Here is a 20,524-nt window from a genome sequence, read left to right as displayed (position 1 = left end):
GCAAACATGGTCCCCCCAACTAAAATCTATTCTAAATTGCGCCTAGATGCGAGTGTGGGAGTGAATGGGTGTATGCTGTACCCTACAATGGACTGGCACACTGTGCAGGGGTACTCCTGCCTTGTACTCAATGATTCCTGGTAGGCCACCATGACCCTGACCATGAAAAGGTGAGGAAAGTAGATGTTTTACCAATAGCTTCCCATTATCAGCATCACATACTAAAATCTGTAGGTTCACTGTCATACTGGGTAGCACATAAATAAGGTTACCTGTTGTCACTGTCCAATGAAAAACATGTATCTCCAAAATGGTCACTTTATAAGGGAAGGAAAAATGTTCTTAACCTTTAAATGTAAAATAATACTTTGCTCAAAGTAATTTAGAGCATTTCTATTGGTCTGTACGTCCAGATTTATTTACACAGTGTACAGAGCAGGGTTCAAATTAAAACATACAAAAACGGAGATACATGGTTTTACTGGACAGCAGCAATATCTAAAATCTGGAGTAAATAAAATGTACTTTTTAGTGTCATAGACCTCTGGTTCCTGTCGCCATCACTGTAAAGAAATCGGAGGTGATCAGTATCTGCACAATTAACTAATTTGGCATTTCTAGTTTCCATTTCAGCCACTGAATTATTCAGAAAGTCAGAAATCAACTCAAATAAACTCAAATTAAATCACTTTTACACATCATTTTAGTCAAGTTTTAGCTGTATTGTTACACACAGGACTTCCACGCCAGCGTCCAGCGCTGTGAAGAAGTATTTGCAGCAGGTCAATGAATTAAAGCACAGTAGCAAGTCCCCCTCTGAATGGCTCGACAGGAATAAAATAGACGTTTTGGAGCAATGTAAAAATCTCGTCACAAATGATCACAAATGTGGCATAATCAGCTATTGGGTTTTGGAGATAATTACTTTTTCTTTAATTACTTAATTGATAAAAATGATAATCCCTTCTCGTGGGTGTTTTTAATATAAATCCTTGTCCTCAATAAAAGGAATCACATTTAAAAGCTGCCTTTATCTTCGATTAAAATTAGTTGGACGATCTGAAACGTGACAAATATGCAAAAACAGAAGACAAGCACTGTATATGCCTTCAGGACAGTAAATAAAAGGGCTGTACTTTTGCTGAAGACCCTGGGTTGCTCTCCTCACCACCACTGTAAAAACATTTACATTTACATGTAATTTAATTCTGTATGAGCTAGTTTCCATCTTAGTGACTGAATTATTCTGAAAGTCACAGAAATCACTGGAAATCCAGTGACTTTTTTATTCTACAGGACTCAGGACTCTCTCACCAGCCTACTGTAGCTTTCACCCCACACTGTAAACACTCTCCTGAAGAAGCTAAAGGATAGTTGAGCAAGCCTGCACACTCACCCTCACTGTTATCCGACCATACCTGGGGAACATGCCTTAAAACGTGCTGTTGTAGCAGTTTAATTTGTTGTTATATGATAATGAAACACCTACTCTGGGGCACAAGCCTCGTTACGTCACTGCCCGGGGTTTCCATCCCCACTCGGCGCTGCTGGAGCTGTGTGACTGTGTGAGCTCGACGGCGTCATGGCGGAGGCCGGCTGCTGTACGAACCGCGGCTGAAATGCCTGCAACCTCTTATTTCTGCCCTCGGAATATAAAGAAGTACTTTCGCTTTCAGCTGGTGGCGGTTTTGAGCCGGGACACGGGAGCATAGGAAAGGACCCAGACCCCTAAAAACTTGTCTGAGTGTGAAGTTGGACTGTTTTTGGGGGGCTGCTCGCTACTGAGAGCGGGCTAGCCTGGGCTAGCTGCTAGCGTTAGCGTTAGCGTTAGCTCGCTCGACTGAAATAGCTAAGAAAAAAGGGACGTGGGACTACTCGGGCGGTGAGCGGGACTGGCAGCGCGCTGGAGCCAGGTAACACAAAGCAAAACGACGCCCAAATCTCGGGGGGGTTAAGCGTCTGAAGTGGCAGAGGGCTTCGCGTGTACGCCCGGTGGTTTCAGGATGGTAGCCGGGGAATAATGCGCTATTGTGGCTCATTATTTTGGGAAGTAGGGAGCGATGAAAACAACTGCTGAGCGGCGCGGATCCCGGCCAAAGCCAGTTACGATGCAGTGCGGGAATTAGTTAGCTAGCTAGCGATCAAACGTGAACTCAGGGAGGTCATCAAACCACAGATATATACTCACACACACTCACACACGCACACACACGGCGTGTGAAAGCGGTGCGGGGAAGCACGGACACACTCAGCGTGATCAACTTTCCCCGTCCTATCTGTTGGGGATGGAGTTAGGGTGAGCTACCGTCAGAAAAGGCAGCCAAGTTATCCAACCCGAACTCTGAACGTTTTGATCGGGCAGTTAGTTAGCTAGTTAGCTAGTTAGCTATAGCTAGCCTAGCGTTAGCCGCACGGCTAAGCGAATATAAATATCGCTAAACTAGCTAGCCTCGTTTTCGCCTTTAAACACACTCCGCGCATGGAAGTAAACGTGGTTGTGCTGGGTGTCGTATTTGCATGTCATTTCCATTAAATATTAAATATCCGCCCCGCGTTTTGCATAAATTGAGTTAAACGTTGTATTAGCTAAACAGCTAGCTAGCTAGCTCGCTCGCTAACCTGCTAACACGCTGCTCTCCGTGCGGGAGCCCGTTAGCTAGCACAATCGCGCTAGCTAGCATGCTAAGCGGCTAACTTGGCTGGCTAGCTGGCTAGCTAGCTAATAGATCTCAGTGAGCTTTTAAGAGCCGTGTTTGAAATGTGCCGCGGAAAATTCCAGCTTGCTGTTTTGAGAAAGCACGACTTGTTTTAAAAGTAGGAGCAACTGCGTTTTAAGCCTTTCTGGTTTATTAGCTGGTCTACGCCACAGCGCAGTTCGCCTCTTTGTCGGCGGCGCTCAGCACGCACGTCCCCGGTGTTGTGTGGCCGGTGTGGAAGGTGCTCAGCCCGGGGTCATTGTCCAGGAGAGTCCGCCTGAACTCGAGTCTCAGTCCGCTCAGGCCTATCAGCAGGCCCAGGCGGCATCCAGATAACACTTGGCACGTTTCACATCATCTTGTTCGCAGCAGCTATGTTATGTCGTCATGTGTGAAAATACTCCAGTAAAGTGAAGCAAATGCCCTTCATTTTTATTACGAAGTGATCTCTTTCATTGTCGTGTTGGCCTGAGTTCATTCATTTAGAGGAGCTGGGATGTCCTGAAGTGAGGTCCAGTTAAACCAGGGAAAACTAGACAGCAACTCCAGCATTTCTAAGTGTGATGATGAGAATTGCTTCTATAAGCTGTGTAGGCTGTGTTGCCAGCTGAAATGCTTCTGCTGGTACAACTCAGGTTTCCAGAACTCAAAACTTGAATTGGCACAGAACAGCAATCCGTGTAATACCTCATGTTTATCACCACCATCATGATGGATGTGTCTTTAAAGTCACTGGTCTTTATTTAAGCAAAGGGCTGTCCCTACACTGGAGTTATTAAAATATTTTGTTTAGGAAGTTTGTCTGATCTTAATTATATTTAAATATGCAAACCCTCTCGTTTTGTCTTCCTCAGGTGAACTTCTCTGGATAAGGCTCAAGGCTGGAGGTTTGGGATATTTGAGGCTGTAATCAGACACAGCAGCAAACATTGGTTGTTTTGGGAGCCCTAGCATTTGAGCCACAGACATGGCTGGCCGCAGTGAGGATGAAAGTGTGAGCAACAGCAGTGGAGAATCCAGGTAATGGCTAAATTTGTTTGCTGTTATGAAAGGCAAGTATAGCATATAATTGTACACTTCGCAGTATGCAAAGTGATGCTGCGAGTTTGACTGTTTGGGCATAGTGCAATTTCCATATTTTACAAATTTGGCATGTTTAGTACAGAGGCACTCCCAAGGGTTTATCAGGTAAAAGCGCTGCTTAGTAATGCAGACATTCGCTTTACGGCTGACTTTCAGGTGGGATGCAGACCTGTGGCATTTGCTTGGGTTTTAAGAGGCACACTTTCTGTAGTGTTCTGTAGTGCCATAACCTGCTTGCCAACAGTCCAGATGCTTTTAAGGATTTTACTCTGTTGTTAGTATTTCTAGAGGCACATCACTGATTTTAGTAGCAAACCTTATATATCATCTTCATCCTCTGTTATTTTACATTGGTGGGAAAAAACAGTTCATATCTAGATGCACAATTCATATCTAGATGCACAATTCACTCTTACTCTGCGTTCATTCACAGAACTTTGAAATTGGACTTTTGCATTTAAATGGGTGAAAAAGAGCAGTGCGGTTTAAATTGCATGTGGAATAGTGTAAAGAACAGTACAGCTTACTATACACCTATACATGACTCCCATCAGTACTGTTTTAGGACTGTGGACCGTGTACTCCGATGTTTAGTTGTTGACAACAACAGGTGCAGTGCTAGCTTCTTCTCTTAGCTTATTTAACCTGGGCTTCTTTGACAGTCAACAAAAACTATCTGTCTGTTTCAGTAACTCGGACGATGAATCTGGATCTGGGTCCGGCTCAGGCTCAGGCTCTGGCTCCAGCTCCAGCAGTAGTAGCTCCAGCAGTAGCCAGTCAGGAAGCAGCGACTCAGGAAGTGGCTCGGACTCAGGCAGCCAATCTGACTCCGACTCTGAGAAGTCCAAGGGAAAGAATGATCAGGATAAAAACCCAGCCAAGATTGATACATCAGAAGTAAGATTTCCATGTATCAGTTTGGCAGAAAAATGCATGTTGTGTATTCTTTGTGTTTTGCTTGTTTTATGCCAGTTTTAATTGAAGCGCTTCACTGAACATGTCGTTGGTCAGGCTGATTTTGTCTTGAGATCTTTATTTTTTATTTACTTCGTCTGTTGCAGTTTTGGAAGTCAAACCCCAGTATCCTGGCAGTGCAGAGGTCAGCCATGCTCAGGAAACAGCAGCTCCAGCAGCAACAACAACAGCAGCAGCAGCAGCAGCAACAGCAGAGCTCCTCAAACAGTGACTCAGATGAGGTATTACCTCCATAAAAGTTTGTTTTGGATCAGATTTGCATTTATTTACTTAAATATAGTGATGCTTCATTGCTACTTTGTCTCAAATGAAATATTCAGTACATGCAAACTCATTTGCCTTTACTAATGATGGCGTTTTTCGTGACTATAAATTAGAGGAGTTTTTAATGTTAAGTGGGAGGTAGTCTATTGCAAGCAGAGAATTGAGGAGACAAGCTCCCTCTCGTCCCAAAGACAGCACAGTCTCTTATCATTATTTACATAACTCACAGATATGTCTTCAGATTACACTGCAGGCGGCAATCTTCAGGGTCCAAGCACTGTGTTAAGTCGGAGCCAGTATGGCGCAAGTAAAGGGGTGTTTTTAAATGTTTTTAGAGCAGCCCCTGGGGCTGAAAAGTAGAGTTGGAAAATATAATTCATTTGCGTAGTTGACAAACTCAGTAAATAAAATTCCACAGCAGTTACCCCTGTATTTTAGTCTTGCTGTATATTTTTCATGTTAAGTTTTGTCCAGCGGCATTGTCCCTAGGGCACCACTGCACGTTTCTGAATCAACTGATTTCTAAACCCGTCGCATGTTTCCCTGCTCATGAGATTTCATGTGTGGATAGTTCTAATGCTCGTCTCATAATGAGATCATGCTTTCTCTATGACCAGGGTCGACCAGGTTTATTGAAGTGTGTAGGCTTTTGAAATACCAAATGACTGGCATTAAATGATGTGTATGTCCGGTCGTTCTTGCTTTAATGACTTGGTGTGGATTTCATTTATTGTATGTGTTATGTTCTTCCCCAAGGAGTCCTCTAGCAGTGATGACTCAGACGATGACTCGTCAAGAAAGAAAAAGAGTAAAGGGTTAGTCCTGTCATTAAGCATCATGGCCGGATCTGTAGGTTATTTTTAATTTTAGTGCACATATTTACTCATTCTTTGAAACATTTTCGATGTGTGGCAGGTCTTCAGACTCTGATTCAGGGTCTGGCTCTGGGTCTGGTTCAGGGAGTGACACTTCTGATTCTTCAGCCGAAGAAGAGGAAGAGAACAGTGAAGAGTCTGTTTCAGACTATGAGCCCAGCCATAAAGTCAAAAGCAGAAAACCAACGAGCAAGTAAGGCAATATGTCTATTCTTCTGAAGTTAATGTATATTGAGCTGGCCTCCTGTAGAGAACAAATATGTTATGGGATCTGAAAGCATTTATCACTTGTCTTTGCAAGTTGCTGTTTAATGTCCTTCTAAGAGAAGTGCTGCAGTTTCAACTCTGTCACTTAGCAGAGGTTAGTCTCCAATTTGTTGGTCTCATTTTTCAGGACCAATGCCAGAAACGGGAAAAAAAGCAAGGCTCCAAAAAAGAAGCCTTCGGGCTCCTCTTCTGAAGATGAGGACGACTACAAGAAGGCTCTGGCAGGTCCTCGGCGGCAGGCCACGGTCAATGTAAGCTACAAAGAGGATGAAGAGCTGAAAACCGACTCTGATGATCTGGTAGAGGTGTGTGGAGAGGATGTGCCCCCTCCTGAGGAGGATGAATTTGAAACTCTGGAGAAAGTGATGGGCATAAGAATAGGACGGAAAGGAGGTGGGTTTTTTTTGTGGAAATGTGCTGACCAAGGAGGTTGTGGTTCATAACTCATTCATCATTATTGCTTTTGTGTAGTAGTAGTATTATTATATTCCTCATATCTTTTATCTTTGTTTAAACAGGCTTGCATGGTAAACAATGTTGATTGTACATACATGCACTAGTTCCATGCATAAACGGTGTGCATAAATTCTTTGCTTTACTTTTCCTTTGTTCCTTACAGCCACTGGGGCCACAACCACAGTCTATGCTGTAGAAGCTGACGGGGACCCTAATGCCAACTTTAACCCAAACAAACAGCCAGGAGATGTGCAGTACCTGATCAAATGGAAAGGCTGGTCACACATTCACAATACATGGGAGACTGAAGAGACACTGAAACTGCAAAATGTGAAAGGCATGAAGAAACTGGACAATTTCAAAAAGAAGGAGCAGGACAGGAAGAAGTGGTAAGATATCAGTGTAACTGTGGTGTTGTGGGCTGCATGTCTTATTGGATTCTTGGCTGATGTGAGTAAAGACATGGTGGTGATTTGATTCTATTCCTTCCATCATCCCTGCAGGCTCAAAACTGCTTCACCTGAGGATGTGGAATACCTCAACTGCCAGCAGGAGCTAATGGACGACTTGCATTCACAGTATCAGCTTGTGGAGAGAATTATTGGTAAGGAAATGTTTTTGATTACCCCACTATTGAGGTCAACTTGATTGTGTATTTATACGTGCTTTGCCTTTGTCAGGTCATTCAAATCAGAAGTCAGCAGCAGGCTACCCAGACTACTTGTGCAAATGGCAAGGCCTTCCCTACTCTGAATGCAGCTGGGAAGACGGGGCACTTATTGCTCGAAAGTTCCAGAAGTGCATAGATTGCTACATGTGCCGGAACCAGTCCAAAACGATCCCCTCCAGAGACTGCAAGGTAACAGGCCTGAAGAGACGGCACACTCTTAAAACAGCCCTGATGAAACTTTAATAAATCCATGTGTGCAGCAGTCTCATTTAATGACTTCATGCAGTGAAGGAATGTGTGCTCTTGTTCAGGTTTTAAAGCAGAGGCCGCGGTTTATGCCTATGAAGAAACAGCCTCATTATATTGGTGGAGATGGACTTGAGCTTAGGGACTACCAGCTGGACAGCTTGAACTGGATGGCCCATTCATGGTGCAAGTAAGTAGACTTAAATTTCTTTGAGATGTTTTCCATGTAGAATGGTCCATATTCACTTACTTATGTTTACTACCTGTTTATTTGTTGAGTTTGATGGAGGCTGATGATGATGAGCGTGTTTTTGGATTAAGTCATGTTTTACTACTATGTTTGAATTGTGTAGTTCATGTTCCATGTACTCTTTATTTTTTTTTCTCAAGAGGGAACAGCTGTATTCTAGCAGATGAGATGGGTCTGGGTAAGACCATTCAGACCATCTCTTTTCTGAACTACATGTTCCATGAGCACCAACTTTATGGACCTTTCCTCTTGGTGGTGCCCTTGTCCACTCTCACCTCATGGCAGAGGGAAATCCACCTCTGGGCCCCACAAATGAACGTGGTTGTCTACCTGGGAGATATCGGCAGTAGAACCATGGTATGCATTGCACAGAAACTGCAAGCTCTTCTCATTGTGTGATCAATCTGTAGATATTGGTTATACATGGCTGCCCAGTGTACGCTTAATCAGTTTTTCTTGGTAACAGCAACACGTTCAATTACTTCTATGCCTGAGGAGTTAAAATGAAGCATTCTTAGTTACGACTGTTGTACTCTGAAAATGAACACATTTAAAACAAATTTGACTGAGCCTTGATCCCTCTGACCAGTCTATTAAGCTTTCTGACCCTGCAGGCATCTCATTGTCTAACAAACATGCTGTAATCCTTATTCAGCCATGCTAGCACTTGGCATTATCATGTGAAGACATCAAGTACCATAGTATTAAATAACTTTTTTTTATATTTAGATCAGGACACATGAGTGGATGCATCCACAGACCAAGCGGCTAAAGTTCAACATCCTCCTGACTACATATGAAATCCTCCTGAAAGATAAGGTATGGTGTTGCTCTGAAATACTAATATAGCTCACATAAGGTATTGCTCACTTGCTTGTGGTGGTGTTGGTTTCTGACTATTAGTTGATCCTTTCAGTTTTCATTTCCTCTTGGTTTCAACGAAATGTATACTGGAATGATGTAAGCTGGGAAGCTGAAGAGTGTATTATGCAATGCCTTGTATTAGCGTGTCACTTGAAAGCTTAATAAAAAAAAGCACTACAAATTCTTTCATTTATATTTCTGTCATTCACCCATTCCTTACAGTAATGTGAAATTATTTCTTAGAAACTGAAAGTGCTTTTTTTTTTTTTTTTTTTTTTTTTTTTTTTTTTTTTTTTTTTTTTTCTCCCCTTCAGTCATTTCTAGGGAATGTGAGCTGGGCTTTCATTGGTGTGGATGAGGCCCACAGGCTGAAGAATGACGATTCGCTTCTGTACAAGACCATGATTGATTTCAGATCCAATCACCGGCTCCTTATCACAGGAACACCTTTGCAGAACTCGCTGAAAGAGCTGTGGTCTCTCCTCCACTTCATCATGCCAGAGAAGTATGACTGTACTGCATTACTGCTGCTTTTGCCACATCACTAGATGTTTAATAATAGTTACAAAATGTGATGGTATGTTGTGAGCACATTCTGGTGTCCCAGACCCAGCCATTGCTTTTTGTAGTAACATTTTTAGTGTTTGTTTTTGTTGTGTTCCTTGTTGAGTCATGTTAAAGCCACATTAAGAACTGTAGCCATCATGCCTTACTCTGGTGTTGGTTGTCAGGTTTCACTCATGGGAGCTCTTTGAGGACGAGCACGGTATGGGCAGAGACTCTGGCTACACCAGCCTGCACAAAGAGCTGGAGCCATTCTTGCTGCGCAGGGTCAAAAAGGATGTGGAGAAGTCTCTGCCTGCCAAGGTGGAACAGATCCTCAGGGTGGAGATGAGTGCCATGCAGAAACAGTACTATAAGTAAGAATGCATCATCACTGTACATTTGCATGCATCCTACATGATTAAAACAGATAAAAGGACAGTTAGCTGTGTTAATCGATGTGTCTTAAATATAGGTAATGTAGAACTATACACAGATTTAACTTAGATTGACCCGAATAAAGGTCACTTAATCCAACAGTCGTTGTGGTTTTGTTAACCCTGTTCTCTACCTGTTTCCATAGGTGGATCTTGACAAGAAACTACAAGGCCCTGAGTAAAGGTACAAAAGGGAGCACATCTGGCTTCCTCAACATTATGATGGAGCTGAAGAAGTGCTGTAACCACTGCTACCTCATCAAACCGCCGGAGGACAATGACTTCTACAACAAAGCAGAGGCCTTGCAAGTATGAGCGACATCCAATCTCAATCAATAGCTTATTCACATTAATAAATAAAACAGCAGTGCAGAGTATTGTGTGAGGGATTTCACCTGTAGTAATCCTTCCTGTAGGAATATTACTCATATGATTATTTTGTGTGACTGACTCTGATGATTTGATACAAATTGATTCACTGGTTAAGTTGAATGCTGATTGAGTTTGTGTGCATCATCCACAGCACTTGATACGCAGCAGTGGGAAGCTGGTCCTGCTGGACAAGCTGCTGGTACGGCTGAAGGAACGTGGCCACCGCGTGCTCATCTTTTCCCAGATGGTCCGGATGCTGGACATCCTGGCTGAGTACCTGAAGAGCCGCCAGTTCTTATTTCAGGTATGAGTTGTTTTGCTCTGACGGTTACTTAAAAATTGTGGTTAATGTAAAGGCTTTGTAGATTAGACTGGTAAGTGTGTTTTCTTTGCAGAGACTGGACGGCTCCATTAAGGGTGAGATGAGGAAACAAGCATTGGATCATTTCAACGCAGAAGGCTCTGAGGTAGTTATGGTACTTCATTGCTTTAGTGTACTGCTGTCTGAAAATGTTGAAAGTTGTGAGACATGAACTTCTGACTTTTCAGGATTTCTGCTTCCTGTTGTCCACGCGAGCGGGTGGTCTGGGTATTAACCTGGCCTCTGCTGATACTGTAGTCATATTTGACTCGGACTGGAACCCCCAGAATGACCTGCAGGCTCAGGCCAGAGCTCACAGGATTGGGCAGAAAAGACAGGTAAACCATATTCTGCTATTAAAGCATCTCAGTGGTATTTAAATTCACTAATATGCTTACCTCTATTAATGTCTGTCTGTTATTCTAGGTAAATATTTACCGTCTAGTGACCAAGGGGTCTGTAGAAGAGGATATCATTGAAAGAGCCAAGAAAAAGATGGTGCTGGACCACCTTGTGATTCAGAGGATGGACACCACAGGAAAGACCATCCTTCATACCGGTGCTGCCCCCTCCAGGTAACTGCAGAAAATCTCCCTGAAAATGACACTAGATAACAGGTTATTTATAAGAACTAATAAAGTTAAGTTAGCTTGTTAAAACTGTGCTACTTTATATTAGAAGAACCTCGTTTTGTTTACTCCATTAAAAATAAAATTTAGGAGAAACTTGCAAATTAAATTAACTAGAAAGATTAGAAAACTCTTCAGTCTAAAACAGTCTTTTTATACATTGTAGTTAACTGTCAGGTGCCATTTGTAAAATACATGAAGGGGAATTAAGGAACTAAAAACCGAACAGCTTGGCAACAGGAACAATGCTATTTATTGCATATGACACAAGGGGTGTACCAACAATGTAGGTGTGTCTTATAAAATGGCCAGTAAGTATACACCCCTTGTCTCTAACAATGCCAGCAATGCTGCAGTGCTTGATAAACAACACATTAACATACCTCAGTGGTGTTACTGCTGTGCTGAGTGGTCCACTACCCAAGCAGAATCTTGTCAGCGGTGGTCCTATAGTAGTCCTTTTCAGTATATTTAACATCACCCAGTTCTACACTGGACCTACAATGACATGGTGGTTTTCAATTATTTCTGACTGAGCATAACATTTGTAGTAAAATTGTCATCTAGATTTTAATGGGCTTATCTCTCATTGACGTTTATTAGCAGTTCCACCCCTTTCAACAAAGAGGAGCTGTCTGCTATTCTAAAGTTTGGTGCTGAAGAACTCTTTAAGGAGCCAGAGGGAGAGGAACAAGAGCCTCAGGTGTGTTGTATTTGCCATCTAGTGTGGTGTTTGGACAGGTTCTCTTGGATCAGCTACCTATGCCTGCATGGAAATGATGTCAGTGTGTATTAAAAAGTGTTTATTTTGATTTTGCAGGAAATGGATATTGATGAGATTTTGAAGAGAGCAGAAACCAGAGAAAATGATCCTGGACCATCTACCGTAGGCGAAGAACTTCTATCACAGTTCAAGGTATTGTTTTTATTTCAATTCAATTCTCAATTCATATTTTTTTCACAAATGCTTATTTAAAATGACTGTTTTCTATTTTACTTTTATCACTTATGTTTGAATGTAATCAGCTTGGCTCACCTTTTAGTTTTAAGAGCTTTAAAAATATACCTGAAACCAGGTTAATCTGTGCATGTTCTTTCCACCAGGTGGCAAACTTCTCTATGATGGAAGAGGAGGAGATTGATATGGATGCAGATGGCAACCAGAAGAACTGGGACGACATCATCCCAGAAGAGCAGCGGCGGAGGATGGAAGAAGAGGAGAGGCAGAAGGAGTTGGCAGAGATCTACCTGCTTCCTCGCATGAGGAACTGTGCCAAACAGGTTAGAGGGCGGTCACATTTGGCAGCTGCCTCAGTGAACGTCATACAACCGTTTAGTAAGGAATTGCATAACTTTCAAAGCTGTGCGCTGACTTCTGATCTTTTCTAGCTGCCGTTGTCAGAGATTTGCATATCTTCATAAAGATCTTAAAAGGTGTTTTCACCTTCACATCATGTAAATCATGTAAACCTGATTGTATTATCAACCTTACTTTTAGATAAGCTTTAACGGTAACGAGGGCAGACGGAGTCGGAACAGAAGATACTCTGGCTCTGACAGTGACTCTGCATCAGACCGAAAGCGGCCTAAGAAGCGAGGCAGACCTCGAACTATTCCACGAGAGAATATCAAGGGCTTTAGTGATGCTGAAATACGCAGGTAATTTCTTCCTCTTTTCTACTGTTATAGTTTAAAAAAGTAAATCCTTGACCTGGTTTGATTATTTTCTTTTCCCCCCTTGTGCATAGATTTATCAAGAGCTACAAAAAGTTTGGTGGTCCTTTGGAAAGGTAATTTTGATTTGTTTATTCACTTTTGATTTAAGCAGAATTGCTTTAAGAAAATTCTGTATCAAATTGGCAGTTTCTCTTGATCTCACTCACTGTGTCTAATAGACTGGATGCTATTGCCCGGGATGCTGAGTTGGTGGATAAATCGGAGCATGACTTAAGGCGACTGGCAGAGACTGTGCACAACGGCTGTGTAAAAACTCTGAGGGAAAATCCCTGTGGACCAGAGAAGACCTCAGGCAAGTAGCCTGCTTAATTCACTTAATTTGCAGTGTAATGTAGTGTATATTTGGTGTTCATTTTATTGTAAGCTGTGAGTTCTTGCATGTAGTAGAGAAACGTTTTTGATGGTAATTATAATTCTTGTTTCCCTGTTTTGTGTATTTAGGAGGCAGGCGAGGCAAGGTGAAAGGACCCACTTTTAGGATATCGGGGGTTCAGGTCAATGCAAAGCTAGTAATCTCACATGAGGAGGAACTGGCACCACTGCACAAGGCCATTCCTGCAGACCCAGAGGAGAGGAAGAGGTACTTTGCAAACACTCCTTGTTCAAGTGTCTGTTCTGGTCATGCCTTTTCTGATTAGTCCTGGGGGGTGAAAAGGGTTCTGTGCTGTCTGATGCTGAATTTGATTCTATTTGCTTAGGTATACACTTCCTTGCCATGCAAAGGCAGCTCACTTCGACATAGAATGGGGTAAAGAGGATGACTCCAGCCTTCTTATTGGAATTTATGAGTATGGCTATGGAAGCTGGGAAATGATTAAAATGGACCCAGACCTCAACCTCACCCATAAGGTATGGCTGATGTTAAAATGATGAGTGTGCTTAACTAGATTTTTTTAAACATGGAGTTCATTTTGGAACTCTGATGCTGTGTTTGAATTTAATGACTGAACACAAGCTTTGATTTCTTTTTGGTCTCACCAGCTCTTACCAGATGATCCCGATAAGAAGCCACAGGCGAAGCAGCTCCAGACCCGAGCCGACTACCTCATCAAATTGCTTAGCAAGGACCTTGCCAAGAAGGAGGCCCAAAGGCAAACTGGCACGGTAAGAATTCCTTTATTTATCCAGCACAAAGCTAATCTCTATCACTGTAATGAATCATATCACCTTTTTTGTGATTATGTAATCTACGCCTTTTGACAGGTGTCACCATGTACTTTTCACTGACTTTCCCCAGCTTGGTTCCTTGGATTCTCATCATACATGTAATCTTATAAGAGAACAGTATGTCATGATTTTGCATTAGTTTATCTTCTGCTGTAGTGTGTAAAATGCTTATATCTACAGTGAGAGTGGTTTCACTGCTGCAGTCTTTTAGTCAATAAATAATCAGTAAAATTATAAATTGAACATGTGCAATATTTCACTTCCTTACCTAAAATAAACTGCCACCACAAGCTTGCAGAAGTACACAAGAACCCCGTACACTGGGTACCAAACCTCCGCAGGCAACTGAAGCAGGGACACAGTGCAACGACCAATAAGAAAGCACCATGCTAAACTGTATCTACATCTCTCCCATCCATATTGTCATTCACAATCATTCCTGTAGTACATTTAGTGCTAACACTGGTTGTGTGTTTGTTCTTGCCTATTTGTTCTGAAGGCAAATTCACGAAAGAGGAAGCCACGGGGGAAGAAGAACAAAGCTGTGAAACCGAAGGTGGAAGAAGTGGCCAACAGTCTGTCTTCTGCTCCTCCCTCAGACAAGAGCTCAGAGGATGAGGACGACAAGGAAGAAAAGGTTTGTGTGACAAAGTACTGACTACTGCTGCCCCATTGGTCTAATGTATGTTTTCTCATAAGCTGGTCTTATTATAGCTTATTTTCTACAAGATGATTACCAGTTATACTTTCTTGGCATCCAATTACTGTCCTCTACTGTGTATTTATGTCCATAGAATAAGCTTTAGTTGAATTGTCCATGCCGCCTAAGTCTACAACCAATTTCATAGTCTGTTTTCTGTAGTGAGGCCGTATGTTTGCTTCTAAGGATGTTGATCTAAAAATAATATAGCCCTATTCTTGGCATTGCTTTTGCAAATTTTGGGGGAGTAAAACCAACCAACCAACCAAAGCCCAAAGATAATACATTGTAATTTGTCTGTTAAGGCAAGCAGACATTGTTTACTCATAAATAAAACTTAGCTCTTACTCAGCCTTTTTTCTTTATCACTCTGTCACTTAATGGAAAGGAGACGCGGGGGTAAACATTGATTGTGGTTGTCTAAGCAATTTTCTACTCCTGTCTAACAGGAAGCACCCACTGCCAAGCCAGCGGCTGCTAGAAGGGCCCGTGTCTCTGATCGAGCGGTGAAGGAGGAGGAAGAGGAGGAACCAGAGTCTGAAGCCCATGTCAAAGAGGAGAAGGAGGAGAAGGAGACAAAAGAGAAGGAGGTGAAGAAAGAGGTCAAAAAGGAAAAAAAGGAGGAAGGTCGTGAAAGCAAAGAGAAAAAGGAGCCAAAGGAGAAAAAGGAGGCCAAGCCTGTGGAGCCTGTGCACAAAGTGGAAGAGCCTAATGCAGATAAGGTTAGACAGTTTTAATTAATTACTGAGCATTAATCTGGTCCTTAGTCTAAAAAATGGTTTCCAGCGTCTTTTTTCATCTCAATACATGATTTGTCCCCCCCTCCCCCCTCAGACTCTGGATATAAAAGCGGACCTTTGGGAGAAGACTAAGAAAGCTGACACTCCAGTCCACATCACTGCAGGGGGAGAGACCATTCCGATCTCTGAGGAGTCAGAGGAGCTTGACCAGAAGACTTTCAGTGTGGTGAGTGTATTGACTTTCTGTCGACTGATTTTGAAAGATTTTCTTTGTTCTTCCTGTGCACTTGGTTTACCATCTCTCACTTTACCTACTTCTATAGGGATATGATGAGCACCACATTGCTTCATACACTTTAACTGCTTATGCTCCTGATTTTAGTACACCTAAAGACTTCTTATCAGTAACTACATGTAAAGTAATGCAAACTGGCTAAGTTATAACAATGGGGGGGGGTCAGTGAACCACCAGGGGAGTTTAAGAGGTTAAGATAATGGTGTGTGTGTGTTATTATTTATTTATTATTGTTTTAATTAAATGGAGACTTGCCAAAGCATGTCATTTCAAGTGTTGAATACACCACGATTACAACTGCACTAATTATTGATTAGTTTGGAATTACCTGGAACACATATCTTCCTTTGTGTAACAGTGTAAGGAGCGCATGCGGCCAGTGAAAGCAGCTTTGAAACAACTGGATCGTCCTGAGAAAGGTCTTTCAGAGCGCGAACAGCTGGAGCACACACGACAGTGCCTCATCAAAATCGGAGATCACATCACAGACTGTCTAAAAGAGTACACCAACCCTGAACAGATCAAACAGTGGAGAAAGTATGTACCCTTTTTTTGACAGCAGTTCGCAAATTAGCTTGTACTCAATTTGCCCTATGAAATATTTTTGGTGTTTTTATGGATGAAGCTAATCAAGTTAGCGGTGTAATTGAACTTAACATATATTGGCATAGATTTTATTTAGTTGTGTCTGTAATGCTTATTTTGTCACCCACCTGTCACAGAAATCTTTGGATATTTGTTTCCAAATTCACGGAATTTGATGCAAGAAAACTGCATAAATTGTATAAGCATGCAATCAAGAAAAGACAAGAAAACGCTCAGGTATGGACATGCTTTTAACATATTTGACTTAAATTCATAAAATGAAAAATCTTTACGTAGTGTAAATGGTGATTTTAAAGTAATGATTTAAGAGCTGTGTGCATGCTTGTTACTGAGTTGTAGATCATTTTCTCCTTGAAATGTCATTTGTGGTTTTGCCATTTCAGGCAGCGGACCAGAACACTAGCACTGTAAATACACAATCACTTAAAAACACAGGTATTTGTATGTTTTATTTATATACGTTTATTTTTTTCAATTGGCACATGAATGCAGGTTCTAATAGGATAGAGTTCTATGTAGCGCTGGGCATTACAAATGTGTTTATAATAATGTTCATCATTAAGATAAATTAAACTACTATGAACACTGGCCAACTGCATGTGTCTTTACAAAAAGAATTTGTTTTTGAGGGTTTTGATTTTGTCCACTTTACCGTCTGGACAAGGCATGGTCTCATCCATATTTTCCTGTGTCCTCAGACATTGAGAGGTTAAAGGACTCTCAGCAAGATGAGAGCAGCAGAGACAGCTACAGCTCGGACCGGCACCACGTAACCTCACGCAGCCAAGAGCAGAGCAAAGAGCGCCAGTCCAGCGACTCGCATAGGAAGAGCTCAGACAGTAGAAAGAGGCCGTACCCCTCCTTCAGCAATGGCAAAGACCACCGTGAGCGTGAACGAGACCACTACAGAGAGCGTCAGGACAGCAGGTCAGAAACGTCCACCAGACTTCTGTAGTGCTGTATATGCGGGTTTCAGTAAAGGAATTAATAATTAATCTTGTATCTCCATTAAAATTATTTATATATTGGTAATATTTTGGTAACACATTTACCAATAGATTTTATTTTTGGTGTGGCGTGTAATATGTGACCTAATAAGCAAAGTCCTGTCATGCAGCCCCAATATTTCAAATGTTCATCTTTCCACAGATACTACAGCGACAGTAAGCATAGGAAGCTAGATGATCATCGTTCCAGTCGAGACCATTGGTCAGACAGCAGCTCCAAGGACCGTCTGCACTCAGAGCACCGATCCCACCCTGACCACCGCTCGCACTCCGAACATCGTTCCAGTTCTGACTACAGCCACCACAAACCCTCTCGGGACTACCGCTACCACTCAGACTGGCAAATGGAGCACCGGGCGTCAGGCAGCGGGCCTCGTTCTCCTCGAGACCAGCGGTCACCTTATGACTCTCGCTCGCCCATGGGCCACCGTTCACCCTTTGAGTACTCCTCTGACCACAAGAGCACGCCCGAGCAGGTCTGGAGCAGCCGCAAGACATAGCACCCGCTGCCTGGCTTGCTTTCAATCAGCCATAGACACAATACACACGCAGGAAATGCCTTATTGGACTATTGGCCGCTGTACTGCGCACTGGGCTTTTTCTTCAAGGCCCCGTGCTTTCCTCTCCTCTTCTCATCTCCAGGCTGACTTTGAATAACTGGAGCGTGAACATAAATTGCATATTTTTGTATTTAAAGAGTCTCGTTGCGCCATTTCATAGGTGCAGCAGTGTAAGGTTGTTGGGGTTTTTTTTGTTTTTTGTTTTTTTTTATTAGTATTATTATTATTTTTATAAATTGACTACTTTTTTTGTTTTTGTTTTTTTCCTTCCCTTTTTTCGGATACAGAAGAATCCGGTGCGCTCGTGTTCCACCTGCTACACTGGATCCTGGCATTGATGTACCACATCCATAATGTACTGCAGCTCTTGACTTATTTAAGACAAAAGTGTTTGAACAGAAGAAACTAGGATTGTGTATTGTCTTGATATCGTACTAAGAACGGATTAAAGGGTCTCTCTTCTGAGCAGTCTGAAGGACTGGGGTTCACCTTCCAAAGTACCTCGTTTACAATGTTTTCATGTGACCACCCTGCCGACTTTTCTGTATGTTTGTTTGTATATCTTTCCATCATGCTTGAATTATTTAATTCTCTCAGCTGTAAAATAATCTGGATTCTGTTTTGTGAGCATCTGAAAATGCCCCTTTCACAAATTGTACTACTGTAAATTATTGTATAAAAGTAAATCAAATGGGCTTTTTCTTCTCAGGCTTTTTTGTTGATTTCTTTGAACTAGATGTTCCCTTTCCCCATCAACTCAGGCTTTTTTTTGTCAGTTGTTGATTTAACAGTTTTGGTTTCTGTATGACCGTTTATCTAAATGCTATTTAGAATGTAACTCTGGGGAATAGGGAAACTATTCCATTTGTGTATTCCTGTAGAGAGACTTAGGTTTCTCCATCTCATTTTTGGTTAATTCAGTTGTTGATGTATAAGTTTAGCAAGATGCCTCACCTAACTCGCCATCATGTCATAAAAAAAACGAACGGTGCGAGGGTTGATTATAGCTTGAGGCACTTATTTGACTTGAATTAGGGGTTTTCTGTAATGAAATTCCACCTCCCCCCTCCACCTCCCCTTTTTTTTTTTTTTTTTTTTTTTTTTTATATATATAAATGTAGGCAATAACGTAAAATCTTCTATGCAGCCCAAGTGTATTTCTGGTGAACGGCCTGATCAAGTCAAAAATGCTGTTACAGTACACACTGTAAATAGATTTCCTCTATATTTCAAATCAAATTTACACTGAATGCATGGATTTTTAAAAATAATTGTTTTATATAATTGTTTATAAAGTCATTAAACTCAAATCACTGTTTTCACCTGTAATCTCGCTTTGTTTAAATCAGTCAGCCTGCTTGTCTGTTTACATAATGGTTGGTTGTGGCATTTCAGTGAACCAGCTCCACTTGAGTAGGGTTGTTTGCTGTCAGAATGGCTACGGTTCTTCATGCCATGAAAAGTCCTGTGAGATTGGCATGGTGCATCATCATCCTGGAAGTCGCCGTTAGAAGAGGGTTAAACTGTGTTCATGAAGATGGTCAGAAACCAGGTTTTAGAATGGTGGCATTCAAGACTGATGTATGAACAGGCCCAAAGTGTGCCAAGAAAACATTCCCCACACCATTACACCACCTCCACCAGCCTGGACTGTTCACATAAGGCAGGTTGTTTTTATAGATTCAAGCTACTGCCCCAAATTCTGACCCTACCATCTGGGTGCCTCAGCAGAAATCCATGTTCCTCAGACTAGACTTTTTATTTATTTATTTTTTTTTCTTCTCTAGTTCAGCTGTCCAGTTTTGGTGGGCCTGTGTCCACTGCAGCCTCAGCTTTCTGTTCTTGGCTGAAATCGAAATGATCTAGAACCTTGATGTAAAGGTCCATCTCAATTACAAACATGATTCTTCCATGGTATTGCTCCAAAAAATCATTTAAAGCTTTATTTTTGTATTTAAGAATTTTTTTATTAAAAAAAAAAAAAAACAATTAATTCTTTTTTTTGTTTTTACCAAGTTCTGAATAAAAAGTGATCTCCAGCTACAATCACTGAAACTACTCTTCTATCTCTGTTCCTGTGCTGGCTTTCTACTAATGTTGCTATGAATGCACATCAACACAACACACTCTCAGACTTCACTTGCTAGGATCAGTTTGTAGGTTGAGTAGTGGCACAGCTCTCAGAGTAAGTAGATTATTCAACCCCTGGATTTATCTTTTTTTCTAATGTGGTTTATTGCGAAAGCCAACAGATACAAGCTGCATAATCGAGGAGAAAGATGTTTGAGAAGTACATTATTTGTATTAAAACAATGCAATTTAATAAGACTCAGAGCAATATTAGGCTGGCAGTGCTTCTGTTCACATGACGAGTGAAGTAACAACCAAAGGGAAGTGGTGAAATTAGGGGAAAGGAAATGAGGTTTCTGTTGGGACTGATTGCACTCATTTGAACAAACCATGGCACATTTTCCGTGGTGAGTTGGCTGCTGTGTGTGAGTGTGTTAAAAGTATGACTTTTTTTTTTTTCAAGATCAAGCCACGTAATGTGAGCCGCAAATATGATTAGTGCCAATAAAAAGTCTGGATTTTGAAACATACTCAAGTACTGAAAAGTGAAAGGACAACTTGACCCTTTTGGTCAAGTTGGTGGTGTGTGATGCTCTGTTGTGTAGAGTGGCAGAACTAGTCCTCGCACAAAGATACACTAGCAGCAACGTTGTG

The 20,524-nt window shown here is 41.8% G+C and overlaps 1 protein-coding gene across 2 annotated transcripts; it reads left to right on the top strand.

Moving 5' to 3' along the window:
* The first annotated feature begins 1,570 nt into the window (after positions 1 to 1,570).
* Positions 1,571 to 19,118, top strand: chd1 (chromodomain helicase DNA binding protein 1). 2 transcript variants are annotated; one of them, XM_072658752.1, is made up of 37 exons: positions 1,571 to 1,913; positions 3,551 to 3,716; positions 4,469 to 4,676; positions 4,841 to 4,975; positions 5,775 to 5,833; positions 5,934 to 6,086; positions 6,288 to 6,553; positions 6,780 to 7,005; positions 7,120 to 7,220; positions 7,297 to 7,475; positions 7,598 to 7,722; positions 7,923 to 8,139; positions 8,512 to 8,601; positions 8,961 to 9,151; positions 9,378 to 9,566; positions 9,773 to 9,935; positions 10,150 to 10,302; positions 10,394 to 10,465; positions 10,548 to 10,697; positions 10,786 to 10,934; positions 11,595 to 11,691; positions 11,809 to 11,904; positions 12,093 to 12,269; positions 12,487 to 12,647; positions 12,737 to 12,778; positions 12,884 to 13,017; positions 13,167 to 13,305; positions 13,424 to 13,574; positions 13,707 to 13,829; positions 14,392 to 14,529; positions 15,042 to 15,314; positions 15,427 to 15,558; positions 15,986 to 16,164; positions 16,350 to 16,449; positions 16,617 to 16,668; positions 16,932 to 17,160; positions 17,383 to 19,118. In XM_072658752.1, exons 2-37 carry the CDS (start codon positions 3,664 to 3,666, stop codon positions 17,738 to 17,740), a joined length of 5,460 nt encoding a protein of 1,819 aa, XP_072514853.1. In that variant the 5' UTR covers positions 1,571 to 1,913; positions 3,551 to 3,663; the 3' UTR covers positions 17,741 to 19,118. The 2 variants fall into 2 exon arrangements, with proteins under 2 accessions (XP_072514853.1, XP_072514852.1); XM_072658751.1 differs by having other exon boundaries at positions 11,592 to 11,691.
* Positions 19,119 to 20,524: the final 1,406 nt, after the last annotated feature.

This window comes from Salminus brasiliensis, chromosome 16 (genome assembly GCF_030463535.1).
Source record: "Salminus brasiliensis chromosome 16, fSalBra1.hap2, whole genome shotgun sequence".
Classification (NCBI taxonomy): Eukaryota; Metazoa; Chordata; class Actinopteri; order Characiformes; family Bryconidae; genus Salminus; species Salminus brasiliensis.
The sequence above is the reverse complement of the archived record's forward strand: the minus strand, read 5'-3'. Positions and strand labels throughout refer to the sequence as shown.

Excerpts from the sequence above, each read along its gene's own strand:
- chd1 (XM_072658751.1), top strand. The coding sequence starts at position 3,664 with ATGGCTGGCCGCAGTGAGGATGAAAGTGTGAGCAACAGCAGTGGAGAA. Across the intron at positions 13,018-13,166 it reads TGGACCAGAGAAGACCTCAG|GAGGCAGGCGAGGCAAGGTG; the intron begins GCAAGTAGCCTG and ends TTGTGTATTTAG. Across the intron at positions 13,306-13,423 it reads GACCCAGAGGAGAGGAAGAG|GTATACACTTCCTTGCCATG; the intron begins GTACTTTGCAAA and ends CTATTTGCTTAG.